The sequence below is a fragment of the Ictidomys tridecemlineatus genome, chromosome 7, assembly GCF_052094955.1.
Source record: "Ictidomys tridecemlineatus isolate mIctTri1 chromosome 7, mIctTri1.hap1, whole genome shotgun sequence".
Classification (NCBI taxonomy): Eukaryota; Metazoa; Chordata; class Mammalia; order Rodentia; family Sciuridae; genus Ictidomys; species Ictidomys tridecemlineatus.
In genome coordinates, this window is record NC_135483.1 from 62,507,724 (window position 1) to 62,523,163 (window position 15,440).

Genomic DNA, 15,440 nt, shown 5'->3' on the forward strand with positions numbered 1-15,440 from the left:
CAAAATTATTAGTTATCTCCCTAGGGAGTCCCTGCCACAAAACATTTGGGTCCTCTTCCGTGTATATGGTACCAGTGGGGGCCCTCTTTATCTATGTTCTTAACCCCATCCTCTCCCCAGAGCCTGATTTCTGAAATAGCCTATAAGAATGACCAAGTCATTCCTGTTTTTAAAAGATCTTTCATCTCTTTTCCCCTGTAGCTACAGCAACTCTATAACTCTTTTCATAATTCAGATCCACCCAGTGTAGTCCACGCCAGCTTTCTCCACTGCCTGCCTCCCACTTAGTTTCACCCCCTATCCTGCCCTCCTCCTGCCTGTCAGAACTGCTCTGGCCAAGGCTGCATTGAGCACCCAGCCACCCACCTGAGAGCCCCTTCAGAGGTTCCCCCTGCATCTCATTCCAGCCATCCACACCAGGAACCACTCTACATTTTTATTTTTATCAACTTTATTAAAGTGTACATTACTTACCATAAAATTGGCTATGTAATTCAGCATCTTTACCATATTACAGAATTGTGCAACCTTCAGCTCAGTCTAAGTTCAAATATTCCCTTCACCCCAGAAAGATCCTCTTGCTTGTTTGTAGTTACTCCCTAACCCTCTTCCTGCTCCTCCTCTGCAGTCCCTGGAGACTAGTGATGTACTTTTCTTTCTGTATTAGATTTACCTACTGAGACATGCAATACATGATCTTCTGTGTCTGGCTTCATTCACTTGAAATAACATTTTTGAGGTTCATCTATGTTGTAAGCATATATCATTAGTTTGTCCCTTTAAATTGCTGGACAATATTCTGTTACCTGAGTATACCATTTTTTTATCAGTTGACAGTGGACATTTGAGTTGTTTCTACTTTAGGGTTTTATGAATAATGTCATTATAAACATTTGTATACTGTTTTTTGTGTGGACATATGTGAGTGGAATTGCTGGGTCATATGTCTCAAATTTAACTCTTCAAGGAACTACTAGACGTTTTGCTAACAAAATTATGCCATGTTCCCCTCCCACCAGCAGTATATTTGAATTCCATTTTCTTCACAGCCTGATCAGTACTTTAGATGATTTGATTTTTAGTTACAGACATCCAGTGGGTGTGATGTGGTCTCCCACTCTGCATTTTCTTATATTTGTTAGTCATTTATAGTCTTTGGAGAAATGCTTGTTCAGTTTTTTTTTTTTTTTTTGAGGAATTAGTCTTTTTATTACTGAGTTTTATAACTTCTCCATATATTCTAGACAAAGGTTTAATAGTAGATTACAGATATTCTCTCCTAGTTTTTTTCTTAATGTGTGTGTACTTTTTAAAAAAAAATCCAGTTTCCAGTTGTTTTTTTTTTTTTTTTTTCCTTTTATCGCTTGTGCTTTTAGCGTGTTGTCTAGCCCACAAAGATTCATTCCTTCTTACAGGTTTTACATTTTTAGCTCTGTCAGGTCTGCAGTCTCTTATGGGCTGAGCTTTGTGTGTGGTGTGAGGTCGGGCTCCAGCTGCTCGGTATGCCCAGGATTCCCTTTCTACCTGTTCCAGTCTGCAACAGCTCTTCTCTGGGTTCTGTGACACAGCCTCTTCTCTTTTACATCTTTCAGCCTCTTAAAAGAGGTTTTTAACCTCAGTCGTCACAGGCACTATATAGGCAAAAACCAAACTCATCACCCCTGTTCCTCCACACCTTAAAAGACACACATACTCATACACACACCCACACACCTGTCTGCCTGCCTGAGTAACGCCATTCAGGTGACAGAGTTGAATACTGATTTTTTTTTTTTTCCTTTTCCTGGCTTCCTCCTCCTTTTTCATGCTTCATATTTACCCAGAGTTTCCATTAAATTTTGCCTTTTAAAGAATGGCTTTCTAGACAGCTTCTTTTTTCGTCATTTTAATGGTATCTGTTTTCTGACTTCCTTATTTCTTCTCTGAACTACTACAGCAGCCTTTTCTACTCTCCTGCTGAGACACTGGTATGATCTAACACTGACTCTGGACAGGATGGTGTCCATCTTTAGAGGACTCCTTATTTTCAAATTGCTCACTTCTCCCTGAGGAAGGAATTCTGACACTATTAACAGCTCACACAGGGCCCTGCTTGATCTGGCTTCCGTCTCTGTCATCAACTTGCCCTTGGGCTGCTCTTTTCTGAGTACCCACATCCCCTTTCCTCTCCTCTGTACCTTTGCATATGCTCTGCCAAAAAATATTTTCAATGCTGTCCTGTTTCATGAATGTTTTAAAGTATGGCTCAAGTATCATCCTTCCAGGAGACCCCTTGCTTCTCAGTTCCCTGAAATGGCCTGCCAGAGTAAGTGACCCTCCTCTTTGTGTTACCTGCACCTACACATACCTCGGTTCCCTGTCACTTTTCATGCTGAGGTGTGCACCTTTGTTTCCTGGTCTGTCTGGGCCTCTTTACAGTGAGCTAGGCTGCCTGAGGAGGCTCTCATCCCAGGTCCATTCACTGTAGTGTCTGCACACGTGGAGAAGCATACACACATACTTGAGTGAATGAATAAACAAAATCTGCCTTGCATTCTAACCATGAGAAAAGCATTTCAAAGTAATGCATTTGTTTTTTCATTTCCCCCCCTTTTAGGCCAGTTTTGTTGCATCTGGAAATAGGACCGATATTTCTTTGGATGATCCAAATTTCTGGCAAAAGTGGGCTAAGAAGGCTGAATTGGACATTGATGCCTTAAACGGGAGGGTGAGTGAGAAATCCCATTCAGATGTCGGTCTGATGTAACCCAAGGGTCGCTGTTTCAGAAGTTTCAAGTGTATCTGCTCTTTTGTCAGAACAACCTGGTTATCGACACTCCAAGAGTGAGAAAACAAACCAGGCTGTACAGCGCGGTGAAGGAGGATGAGCTGATGGAGTTCTCAGACTTGGAAAGTGATTCAGAAGAAAAGCCTTGTGCAAAACCACGGCGGCCCCAGGATAAGTCACAGGGCTATGCCAGGAGCGAGTGTTTCCGAGTTGAGAAGAATCTGCTCGTCTATGGGTAAGGTGGACTCACTACATAAAGTGAAATTTTGTTCTGACAGTAGTTAGAATTCCCAGATGGTATCGAAGACGATTTGTGTTTGGGTCTGTGTGACTCCCCCCTTGTGAATCAAATGAAAGCTTCTATAGTAACCCAGCACAGCTTAGGGGTCACTTGGTTAAAGTGATCACGTCATTCAGAACCTCCTGGATGTGGACAGGTCTCTAGAAGTAAAGTCCATATTCTCACTTGTTCATCTTTGTCTTTCTGCTCACAAGTGGTCCCGCCCTTGCACAGTCTCCCCATTTTTCTCAAAACATTCTTCCAAAATATGAGTGGTCATTTGACTTTTGTGAATGTGTTGTGTTTCTCCTGCTGGACTTCAGACTCCTCAAAGGCTGGATCCACCTCTAAAACATCTCTGAATTGCTGTGCCATCCCACAGGGTACTTTGTATGACAGCGTGCTACAAAATACCTGAATCAGTAAATGAGAGGTTTCTCAGAGATTGTGGGACTGTAGGCAGACTTCATTAAAATAAAACTGCCACCAAGGCAGTCTTTTTGCCAACCTGATGAGATCCTGTCTGCAGTGATTTCTTCCAGTGGATCACAGTTAGTTCAGAATAGATACAAACGTGTGTTTGCATGGCTTACAGAACTCTCTAGCTGGCCTTGTCTGCCCTGTTGGTTCTTGCCCACCGGCAACCCAAGCCTCTGTTCAGACAGACCACTTCATCTTTTTCTTTGCACAGGCTGTTCCCACTGCCAAGAGCAACTCCCCATTCAGTGACTTGTGAATGAAGGCTTGTTTATGGAATATGTGAAGTTCAGCAAAAGCCCATCCTGTATCTCAACAGCTTTGCCACTGATACTCATTATCTATGCAAATCCAAGATCCTCTTTCGCTCGTTCTTATGTGGGAGACTCTCCCCACCTAAGCCCTTTGTGACATGCACCTGCTTCCTTGTTTCAACTAATGATCAGAGTCTAGGACATTCTTGGAAACCCTAGGAATGGAACATGTTAATAACTCCCAGTGTTAAGAAGGATGCCCAGGGCATGTTGTCTCTGTCAAGCCTGCCCTTCTCCCATAGTCATCACACTTCTTGGAACACCTGCTGTGGCCTGGGCACTGGGCTAGGGTGGTCTCAGACTCATTTATACAGTGTGACCAAGATTGGCATATCCCAAGGCAGGCAAGTGGGTGAACAGAAATGGCAGTATACTGTGCTGCTGTATCAGGTATCACTTGGCTGATGGAGTACAGAAGCACAGCACCTTACCTGTAAGACACAACTCAGGTATCATCCCCCCGCTTCTGGGGTAGAAGTCAAAGAAGGAATTGCACAGAATAGGTACAGTCTGTGAACAGGTAGACATCATTAATCAGCCAGGGTAAGAGGGAGTATCGGAGTTTGTGTAGGGAGAAGAGAGCAGCATGTCCAAAGGCGTGGAGTTGAGACTGGCCTTGTGTTTGGAAGAACTGATAGGAGCCAGAGAGGACCAGAGAGTGGTAAGAAACCAGACCAGGGAGAAAGGCAGGGCATGGGAAAAGAGACACATACTGCTCCCTGCAGCTAAGACCAAGTCCTCCCTATGCCGCAGCCACCAGCTAGTTATCTTCAAAGGCAGCAGAGGACTGTTTGCACCATAAGCACTGCCCTAGCTTGTCTGCTGTTACAGTGGGTAAGGGGTGGGAGGGTGGGTCTTGGGCAGCATCTGCCTTTTCCTTCACCCATGCTGTTTGCTGTCTGGTCACACCCACAATTCCCAAAGGGTAGCATAGGAGTACAGCCTGGGACTGTGACACAGTGCATGGTCAGGGTCAGCAGGGTGTTACTTGTTTGCCTTTACCCGTAGACTTTTCTCCCACCCTTTCCATGTAAGGACCTGTGTGTGAGTGTTCTTGTCCTCGGGAGTCACTACTCCCTGTTTCAAAAGGGATGGCAAAGCCTTTCACAGTCCTGCACCAGTTATTGGAGTATGTCCCTTTGTGGTGGATTGGGGCAGCTGAACTCCTCAGCATTGCATTCTTTTGGGGGGTAGTCACAGCTACCTTGAGTCACCTTTCATCTCAAATGGTTGGTCAGCATCCAAACACATAAACCATAGCAGAAGGAAGCAGCACATACAATTTCTGGGCCTCCTGGATTACATTCAAGTCCTGAAAATGCCTGCCACTGGCCTGCTTCTGCCTTGAAAATCCAGTTTGGGTCCTGAGGGTGGTAGTTTAACTCCTGCACTTATGAGCAATGAACTCCTGGGCCACTCTGAAAGGGGGTGTGCTTAACTTTTGTACCCTGGTTTGCTTTCCTATCACCTAATAGAAAACATTACAGTTTTGACCAGAATATCCCAACACTGGTACCTGACTATTAAGGTACAACTTCAGATCTGTAGTTAGAGGCACCATCCGCATGCAAGCTATTTGCTTTACAGTTGGGGCAGGTGGACAGACATCCTTTCCCACGGACGCTACAAACGTCAACTCACGGAGCAAGATGTGGAAACCATTTGCCGAACCATCCTGGTGTACTGTCTCCACCATTATAAAGGGGACGAGAATATCAAAAGCTTCATCTGGGATCTCATCACACCCACGGCTGATGGCCAGACTCGAGCCTTGGTCAATCATTCTGGTAGGTCTGCTGTATGCCTTTCATGTGGTGACATTCACTGGAAACTTTGTGACACACCCTGATAAAGAGATACAACACAGACCCTTTTTTTTCCTCTTTACAATATCTGCTTCTGACACTGTAACTTGGAGTGTCAAAGGCTTCAGTGCTGCTGCTGCTGCTGCTGCTCAGGATGATGATGCTTCTTTCAGGTCTCTCAGCCCCAGTGCCCAGGGGAAGGAAGGGGAAGAAGGTGAAAGCTCAGAGCACACAGCCAGTGGTGCAGGATGCTGACTGGCTGGCCAGCTGCAACCCGGACACACTGTTCCAGGAGGACAGCTACAAGAAGCACCTGAAGCACCACTGCAACAAGTACGTGTTTGGGGTGCAGGGCTCGGCTGCTGCTTGTTCTGTAAGACATATGGTGTGAAAACCATGACACTCGGTGGGTGCTGCCTTTGTACAACCTCCCCATTTTTCTTGAAACATGCTGCCAAGTCCTCAAAGAGCATATCTTCAGGTGATTGATTGCTTCTTATATGATTAAAAAAAAAAAAAAACATAATGTGACATTTACTGTTTCAACTATTTGTACGGAAGCAACGTATTGGCATTAATTGTATTCACAGTGCTGTGTACTTGTCACCACTGTCTGTACCCTAGACTTTCTCATCGCCCCCCAATAGGAACCCTGTGTTAAATAGTGACTGCCCTCCCACCAGCCCTTGGTAACCACTATTCACTTAAGTTCATTGTAGGCATCTCGTAAGTGAATCGTACAGTACTTGTCCTGTGTTGGACTTGTTTCACTTAGCATAACGTTTTCACAGTCCCTTCGTGTTGCAATGTATATCAGAATTTCATCCCTTTTGATGGCTGAATATTACCCCGTTGTAAATGTGTCACATTTTGTTGATCCATTCATCCATTTGTGGGTACTTGGGTTGTTCCTACCTTTATCTGTTGTGAACAGTGTCTCTATGAACATTGCACATGACTGATTTTTTTTTTTTTTTAAGCCAGTGTGGTAGAGAATTGTGGTTAGCTTTATACAACCCCACCCTGCTTCCATAGTGGTCTGGCAAGTTTACATGTTATTTTTGCTTTAATAATATCTCAGTTGCCGGGTCTTATGAGTTTAGAATCATATTCTTTACCTTTATTTCCAGAAATTCAAAGATAATTGGAGAATATTGAATCTGTATTGATTTTATTTCTTAGAACTCTGTTGATTGTGTCCACATTAAACTAACATGTCATTTCCTTATTCTCAGTATACATTTTTCAGTATCAATAATATAGACAGCAGTGGTACTGAACAGCTTGACCAGTCCTCAGTTTTGTGTGGCCTTGAGCAAGTTGCTCCACGTCTTCAGTACTCACTTCCTGAGAGTCAGATAGAGCTGGCATCAAGATCTCTATTGGATGAGGCAGAATATAAACACACACATATTTTTGTTTTAAAAAGACAAAAGTCTGAGCACATGATGCTGGCAGTATGTCAGGTGCTTTAGGTATAAATTATGTGTTTAAATTCTCTAAGGTAGAAATGGTGGTTTTGTTTTTTTTGTTTGTTTGTTTTTGTTTTAATTTTGAGATAGGGCCTTTTTATATTTGCCCACATTGGCCTCAAACTCCAAGGCTCAAGTGATTCTCATGCCTCAGCCTTCCAGGAAGCTGGGACTACAGGTGCTGCCTACCACACCTGACAGGAGTGCTGTTTTAACCCCATTTAACTAAAGAAACTGAAACACGAGTTGAATAACTATTTGAAGTCCTTTGACCAGTTAAGGGTGGAGAAGACGTGGGCAGCACCCTTGTTCTCACCACCAAGGTCATCTGCCCACCTCATCTCAGAAGTCCAACCACCACCTCCTTGGGATTCCTGTGAGGCTCCCAGGAGTCTTCAAAACCACTCCCTCAAACCATTTGATGTCACAGAAACTTGTTACTGCAGTGGCGTGGTAGTTCTCTCTCAATATTTCTACGCCGCTGAGAGCTGTTAGAAAATTTTGTATGTCCTTGTGGTTCATATCAACTTTGGGTCAGTAGCCTTTTGAGTTCTGGATTCAAACAAAGGAAGTGAAGTGGTTTAGTGTGGGAACCATGGCTCCTGTTCCCGGATGTCAGTGTGGTGGTAGTGGTTTTTAATTTCCATTTTACTGTCAGTAACAGGCTTCCATGGTGCAAGCTCCCTAATTAGGGCATGAGAAGTAACAGGAGCTCTTCAGATCTTTCCATTCAGTCTCAGAAGGCGGTTGACGCCATCCAGTTCATCTCTGAGATGAAATGAGCGGTCCCCTTGCCCTTTCCCAGTAGATCATGCCTTGAGGTTAGATCTTGACAGATCTAAAGTGAGCAAATGTAGATGTTAACATGGGAAAAAGAGACCCAATAGAAGGACATCTTAGAAAATAACTGGCAACTTCACAAGTTTCAAGGGCATGAGTCGCCAAAACAGGATTAAAGGAGATGAGGGGGACAGAAGAGTTTTGTGCCATGCTTTGTCCTGGGCTGAGGGCTGGTCCAGAAACAGTCACTAGTGGGACAGCTGAAGGAATGTGGATAAGGCCTGAGGATTGGGTAACAGTAGTATCTGTCTGCCTCAGAGAGCACCCACCTCTTCAGATCAGGGGCCATGTCCTGGCTGTCCTCTTGCCTGTCCTTAGCCGGCGAGCACTGTGCACTCCACAGGGCACTCAGCTCAGCAGCGGTATTGGTTTGAATTTTCTCCTCTCTAAGAAAGGTGACATTCACAGCTAGTTCATGAAAGTCTCCCTAGAGCTAAAACTGCTCCCAAAGTGGAAGTCTTTGACTTTTACCAGACGGAAGAGAACCATTAAGTTCCCTTGCCCTGTATCAAATTTTGCTGTGAATTGTGAAGAGTCTAGGCAAAGCTGGAGGGTATTTCCTTTGGAACTACCCTTTCTGAGCATCCTGAATCATAAGCAGAAGCGACCCTGCAGATTCTTCTCTACCCAGAAGAGAAACAAGGTCCAGCCACGGGGTCTTGGGCTGTCCCTTTGCCTTCATTGGTTCAGTGTGAGACAGCCCATGTGTAATCTTAGGAGTTAATAAAAGAAAATTTTAAAAATTAAAAGTTGTTAGCCAAAATGATGGCTTGTCTTGGAATATATTTATATTTTTACAACCTCAAACTTAGTCCATCCAGAGCCTCATTGGCCATGAGTAGAACCACAGTGAGAAGCAAAGAAGGCAGGCTGGTGTGTTTCCTAATATCTATTTCTGTCTGATCAGGAATAGTCTGTTTTGGTGATACTGCCCCTAGTTGTCATGTCCTGAGAGACAGTGTGATGTGATAGTCAGAAGACCGAGTTCTGAGTGTTCCATGTTCAAGGTGACTCTGTGACCTTGGAGATACCACTTGTCTTCTGTTACCAACAGTTTTTGTGTTTATAAAATGGAAATTGTAACTTGCCCCACTTCATCATAGGGTTATTGTGAAGAGCAAATGAGCCAGTATATGTAAATGCGATACATTGGTTGTAAAGTGTTAGGCAAGTATGTAATGGGATTATTCAGCTAGGGAAATGGCACCCTGTGTAATTGCCCACCACCAAGAAGGTGGTCTTCAGGTTTCAATCAAGAATGCACACCAGGGGTTATCCAGCAGGGGATGTTTCATTCAGAGAAGATGGAGATCCTTGAGATATATCAGGTGGACTTAATTGAAAGAATTGTATTTTAGCAATTGAGGAAATCTAAAGAGGGTTGACTGTCTGATTCCTTGCTAATTGCAGGGATTTTAAAATAAACTTTCCTTGAAAATGACTAAAACTGTCGATTAACTGGATGCATTTTACCTTGTAATTTTTTTCCCCTAAGCTACAACGTGGGTTCCCGGGTAATATAATCTAGAAGGAGTAAAAAAAGGTTTAGTGTTCCTTGAGAAGAACAAGGACCCACCTCCTACCCCACCCCCGTCACCATCTTCCTTTCTCGGAAGCAAAGTTGTATAATCTGAAAAACCTGACATTCCATATTGAGGGTTTATTGTAAGGTAGTAAAACCAGATTTTATATCTCGTTTATTCCTACAACTTCTGATGTGCTTCCAAAAATGGTATTAAGGCAGCAGCTGAGGAAATTTTATGAGATAATGAAGCAGAACAGTTACTGAAAGCCATCTGCTCAGTTGTTTACAAACTTCCTTCAATACTTCAGAGGCAATGGTAGGGTACGTGTCTAAACTTCACAAGCTGCACTAGGTAGAACTAAATGAAGTGCGCCTGGGCTGGGCTGAGCTCGGTCCCTCTCTGTGCAGTGTGAGCGGTTGCCAGGCAGGCCTGTTGGAAGCCAGCAGAAAGCACCACACAGAGGTGATTATGTGCCACCATCTGTCACGCTTCAAGCCTACCATACAGCATGGCTAATCAGCCTTGGCAGGATGATGGATGAACAGCAGCAGCTGCCAAAAGCCACTGTTGGCAAACAGTCCTGAAGTTAAGAACTTTTTCCCCCTCTGTCTTCCTCTCCAGGGTCCTGCTGCGTGTCCGCATGCTGTACTACCTAAGACAAGAGGTTATAGGAGACCAGGCAGATAAGATCCTAGAGGGCGCCGACTCAAGGTTGGTGCAAGCGCACGTTTGTTCTGCACCTCTCTGAGGTAATCCAGGTAGTCGGAAAATATCACGGGTTGTGTCTCAGAATCTTCACAAACCATCAGTAGCTCAGCCTCCTTTTCCGCATCTTGAATGCAGTGTTTGTCCTCTGAGCTTGGGGATGTGATGAGAATGAGGAAATGGCTGTGTGTGTGTGTGTGTCCATGTTTGTGTAAAAAGAAGGTCTGAACTAAATGACTGGTATTCTGAGATGACCTTAAATTGGGGTACTAAGTGTTCATTTCTGGTTATGGTGAAGGGCAACTCACCTGTGCCCTACCCTTCATCTTTGGTGGATGCTCCTTACCACGATGAGATGTTTCTTGTGGGAGGGGAGCACCCGAGTGTGTGGTCTCATAGTCACTACTTGGAATTAGAATTCTTTTTTAATACTAGTATTTCTTTTAAATACCTTTTAAATGGCTGTCTTTCTAGTGAAGCAGATGTGTGGATCCCTGAACCTTTCCATGCAGAAGTTCCTACAGATTGGTGGGATAAGGAAGCAGATAAATCCCTCTTAATTGGAGTGTTCAAACATGGTAAGTGACGTTTCTGTTTGATACATCTCCACAGAATGAATTTGTCTTTATTTAGAACTCTGCATACTCTCTTCCAAAGTCATAATATTAATGAGGATAGTTCCAGAGGACTCTTGACGTCTACCGTTTTTCTGTACTAAAAATCTAATATGAACTGTAAATATCAGATGCTGTTTTTGAATGTTTGTTGAGCATTTGAGAAGAAAACATTTCTTTCTTGGCTGTAAATAAAACCCAAACCATATTTGTTTTAATAATAGCCAAGTTGTACTATAGCTCTCCCTAAACTTTGCTTCCAGCACGGCTTCCCTTGCTAACTCTGCCAACCAGTGTCAAAGTGGACGGTGGGCTTAACCTCTGCTATTAATCTGTACAAGTGCCTCCTGGGCTTTGTTCCAAGCAATATTTCACAAATGTCAGTGCTGAGAACTCGCGGCTCCCCTGAGTGGGATGCAGCCTTGTTAACTTTGAAAGGCTGGGGATGCAGAACTGGCATGATATATACAGTGAGCGATTCCTGATTATAATCCCAATTCTCTGGAGGTCGCAGAGGTATTCTCAGCAGCCCAGCCTGACTAAAGGGGAGAATGATGGCTTATAAAACCTTTCATGATTACAGTTTGGCTTGCGGCTCTACAGCAGTTAGGAGCGGTGTGTTGTAGTACACATCCTAATTGAATTGTGCTGTTCTGCCTATGTACTGCAGCCGCGTTTTGTGAGCTCAGCCTCAAAATCATTTTCCCGCAGTGCACTGTTGGGATCTGCCATTTTCCATCTAGTCAACTTGGGCAGTCAAAAAGCAAATTGCAGTTTGAAAACCATAGAGGGAACAGTGTCATCTTACTGACATGCATCATCCTAAACCTAATAAGACAGGTTCGTTGGCCTTACGTATACGGGGATTTTTCAGCCAGCCGTGCAAGTTCCTGCAGGACTGAAGCTATTCACAAGGAGGTTGGGGGTAGACTTGGAGTACCCCTGCAGAGGTCATGAAGGAACATTATGAAGCCTTTTAAATGTCAAGCAAAATTAGATCTCGGGAAAAATAGGGCCAGAAATCCTCCCAGGCATCCCGCAGTTATTTTGAACCTGTTTTTCTATTTGTATTTGTGGTGATTCTGATAATGTCCCTGAAGTGTAACTTGGGCCCCCAAAGCTTCCTCAGAAGGAGCAGTCTATAGAATGCTCCCCTAAAACAAGGTCTGTTCGGCCAAAGATGGTCATCTTCCCTGAGAAACAAACTTGTGTGTTGTGGTGGTGCTGTGATTTTGACAGTGACGGGGCCTTTCTTTGTTTCTGTGTGCGTCCTCTGTGGGCTGGTGGGCATGACACAGGCTATGAGAAGTACAATTCTATGCGAGCTGACCCCGCACTGTGCTTTCTGGAACGAGTTGGTATGCCCGATGCCAAGGCCATCGCCGCCGAGCAAAGAGGAACAGACATGCTAGCAGATGGTGGTGACGGGTAAGAAGGACATTTTAAAATTTTAATAAACTTTATGTCACTTTCTTATCTACCAGCAGGGTTCAGTTCTTAATACTACGCTACACACTGTATTGTGTCTGATTTGAACGTCAGCAGTTTTTACCAGTACGTTCCATTTGTATATCATAATGATATGATATACAAAATATTAAACAAAATACAACATCTAGATAATCGGAAACTTGTTTGTCTTTTCCAAGTAGCATCTCCACCCCAACCCTGTCATGCCTGCTTGTTTTAAATACTGATAGATCTGCTTTTGTTGTCAAACACAGAATTGAAAGTAGCATTTAGCCAGATTGTTACTCTTGCCCGCCCACCCCCCGACTTATTGGTGTGATTTAAACTTTTTTTTTTTTTTAACACAGTGGAGAATTTGATAGAGAAGATGAAGACCCAGAATATAAACCAACCAGAACACCATTCAAAGATGAAATAGATGTAAGAACTTGAGTTATTGGCTTTTACAGTGCCATTAAAATATTATATGCCCATATAAGACTTGTTAAACTTTATAGATAATGGCCTTTTCTTTAAAAGATAAAGCAAAATGAAACCCCAAATTAAAGTAACTGTTTCTTACTTTGCTTTCAAGGAATTTGCAAATTCTCCTCCAGAGGATAAGGAAGAACCCATGGAAATGCACACTGCAAGTAAGGCCCCAGAAAAACTCTTGACAGCCACTGTTCATGTTGCAGGGCCTCAAGCCACACTACTGTGGTGGTGTCTTAAAATGTCATTTCATCCAAGCTGACCCACCTCTTTGTGAATAGTTTTTAGTTTTTATTTATGGTTGAGTTTTCCCTCACATTGACTTTCTTTATGATAGAGGGGTTTTTTTTAATATATATATGATTGATTTATATTCATACTGATTGGTGAAAAATTTTAAGCGTCTTTAAAAAAAAAGTCTCTTGGGAGTAGGACATTGGCTAAGTATTAATCTGAAATATTGCCAGTTTGTTTAGAATATTGACTTTGTACTTAATGTAAAATCATTAGGCAACAGTCATGCGATTATTTGTTACGTTCAAGGTTGTTATAGTAAGTCCCTTACAGGATGGATCCTTATCAAGTAGTTCATAATGTAAAGTATGTTTCTTTGTGTAAGACTGACAGACTTGTTTTTCAATTCCCTTAAAAGTTGAAAAAGAAGTGGGTTATAAGTTCTATACTTGTATTATTATTTATTTATATTTTTAAAACAAGGGCACTGAGATGCCCTTTCCCACGCTGTTGTTTCAATGTTAATGAGTCATTTTTTTGTTGTTGGAAAATCCTGTGTGTTGCAAGATTGCAATAGCACATCTCAAGAACATCTTTCCCACTTCCCCAGGCAAGCACAGCGAGAGCAGTGCTGAGCTAGGCCAACTTTACTGGCCTAACACCTCAACCCTGACTACGCGTCTGCGCCGGCTCATTACTGCCTATCAGCGCAGCTATAAACGGCAACAAATGAGGCAAGAGGCCCTAATGAAGACTGACCGGCGCAGACGGCGGCCTCGGGAGGAAGTGAGAGCATTAGAGGCGGAAAGGGAAGCTATTATATCTGAGAAACGGCAAAAGTGAGTTTCTTTAAGGTCCCAGTGCATTCCCTACCCGCTGCCCTTTCAGCCCCACCAGAGACAGTGGTCACATCAGAGATGTGCCCAGCACAGAAAGGATCTCCAACCCCAAATAAGTGCCATGGGTAGGGTCTGGGGGAAGAGGGGAAGAAACAAACGGTCTCTTTTTCCCCAGTGTGATTGTGTCTTCTTCCCCACAGGTGGACGAGGAGAGAAGAGGCTGATTTTTACCGCGTGGTATCCACCTTTGGGGTTATTTTTGACCCCGTGAAACAGCAGTTTGACTGGAACCAGTTCCGAGCCTTTGCCAGACTTGACAAAAAGTCTGACGAGAGTTTGGAGAAATACTTCAGCTGCTTTGTGGCCATGTGTAGGCGGGTGTGTCGAATGCCTGCCAAGCCAGATGATGGTAGGTACACTTAGTAGCGGCATTCGGTACTAGATGACCAGTGTGGTGAGAAATAAGGAAGCGTATGGTTTACCGTGTGCTCAGGGATTTCCAAGTAAACACAAGTGCTTCCGTGTTGCAGAGCCGCCTGACCTCGCCTCCCTGATTGAGCCCATCACGGAGGAGCGGGCCTCTAGAACTCTGTACCGCATTGAGCTGCTGCGGAAGATCCGTGAGCAGGTCCTGCATCACCCGCAGCTAGGGGAGAGGCTGAAGCTCTGCCAACCCAGCCTGGATCTTCCCGAGTGGTGGGAGTGCGGAAAGCATGACCGGGACCTGCTGGTGGGCGCTGCTAAGCATGGGGTCAGTCGCACAGACTACCACATCCTCAACGACCCTGAGCTGTCCTTCTTGGATGCACATAAAAACTTTGCTCAAAACCGAGGGGCAGGTAACGTCTCTTCCTTGAACGCACTGGCAGTGGGCTTTGGCCAGACTCCTCCAGTCGTCCCGTCAGCTCATGGTCACGAGGACAAGGCAGCAGAGCAGGCTGAAGGCAAAGTGGAGGAGTCTGAGAACCTAGCGGCCAAAGAGAAGTCAGAGGTGAAGGAAGAAGAAGACGAAGCCGAGGGTGGGGGCAAGGACAGCGCACAGGGCTGTGAAGCCGAGGCCAGCTCCATCAAGAGCGAGCTAAAAGGGGCAGAGGGCAGCGCAGACCCTGGGTCCAAGTCTGTCTCGGAGAAAGGTTCTGAAGAAGATGAAGAAGAAAAGCTGGAGGACGACGACAAGTCAGAGGAGTCTTCCCAGCCTGAAGGTAACTCCTAATAGCTGAGCTCTGTGCCGACTCACGGCACCTTACCTGGGCTCGCTCAGTCTGTCGCCCCGCCCCACCAGCACTGGGTTTTTCCTTCTCTAGAGAGTAATTAGTGTCCATTTTCTTCTGCAAAGAGGTGATTTCAGCCATGATTCAATGTCTTCTTCTTGCTGCTTTCGGCACTCAAACATTAGAAGAGTTGTGTGCATTTACTAGCTGCTAGTTGAAGGAGAGAGGATAGCTTCATGGTTGAGTGTATAAAATTTCCTGTGTGATATTAATTTGGACAAATGTCAGGGAAGAGAGTCATTAAATGTTATTAATTGTTTTATTTTATTTTATTTATTTATTTGGTACCAGAGATTGAACCCAAGGGTGCTCAACCACTGAATCACATCCTCAGCCCCCTTTTTAAAATTTTTTG

At 44.2% G+C, this 15,440-nt stretch overlaps 1 protein-coding gene across 6 annotated transcripts in view; it reads left to right on the forward strand.

Moving 5' to 3' along the window:
- Window positions 1–15,440, forward strand: part of Chd7 (chromodomain helicase DNA binding protein 7) — a 184,593-nt gene that overhangs the window by 156,911 nt on the left and 12,242 nt on the right. For all 6 annotated transcript variants that reach the window (XM_078017078.1, XM_078017081.1, XM_078017080.1 and 3 more), the window contains 12 exons: window positions 2,597–2,707; window positions 2,797–3,002; window positions 5,426–5,625; window positions 5,817–5,976; window positions 10,103–10,192; window positions 10,661–10,764; window positions 12,099–12,228; window positions 12,618–12,690; window positions 12,845–12,902; window positions 13,586–13,814; window positions 14,015–14,223; window positions 14,345–15,016. In XM_078017078.1, coding sequence (XP_077873204.1) covers window positions 2,597–2,707; window positions 2,797–3,002; window positions 5,426–5,625; window positions 5,817–5,976; window positions 10,103–10,192; window positions 10,661–10,764; window positions 12,099–12,228; window positions 12,618–12,690; window positions 12,845–12,902; window positions 13,586–13,814; window positions 14,015–14,223; window positions 14,345–15,016 — 2,242 coding nt within the window. The remainder of the gene's footprint in view (window positions 1–2,596; window positions 2,708–2,796; window positions 3,003–5,425; window positions 5,626–5,816; window positions 5,977–10,102; window positions 10,193–10,660; window positions 10,765–12,098; window positions 12,229–12,617; window positions 12,691–12,844; window positions 12,903–13,585; window positions 13,815–14,014; window positions 14,224–14,344; window positions 15,017–15,440) is intronic.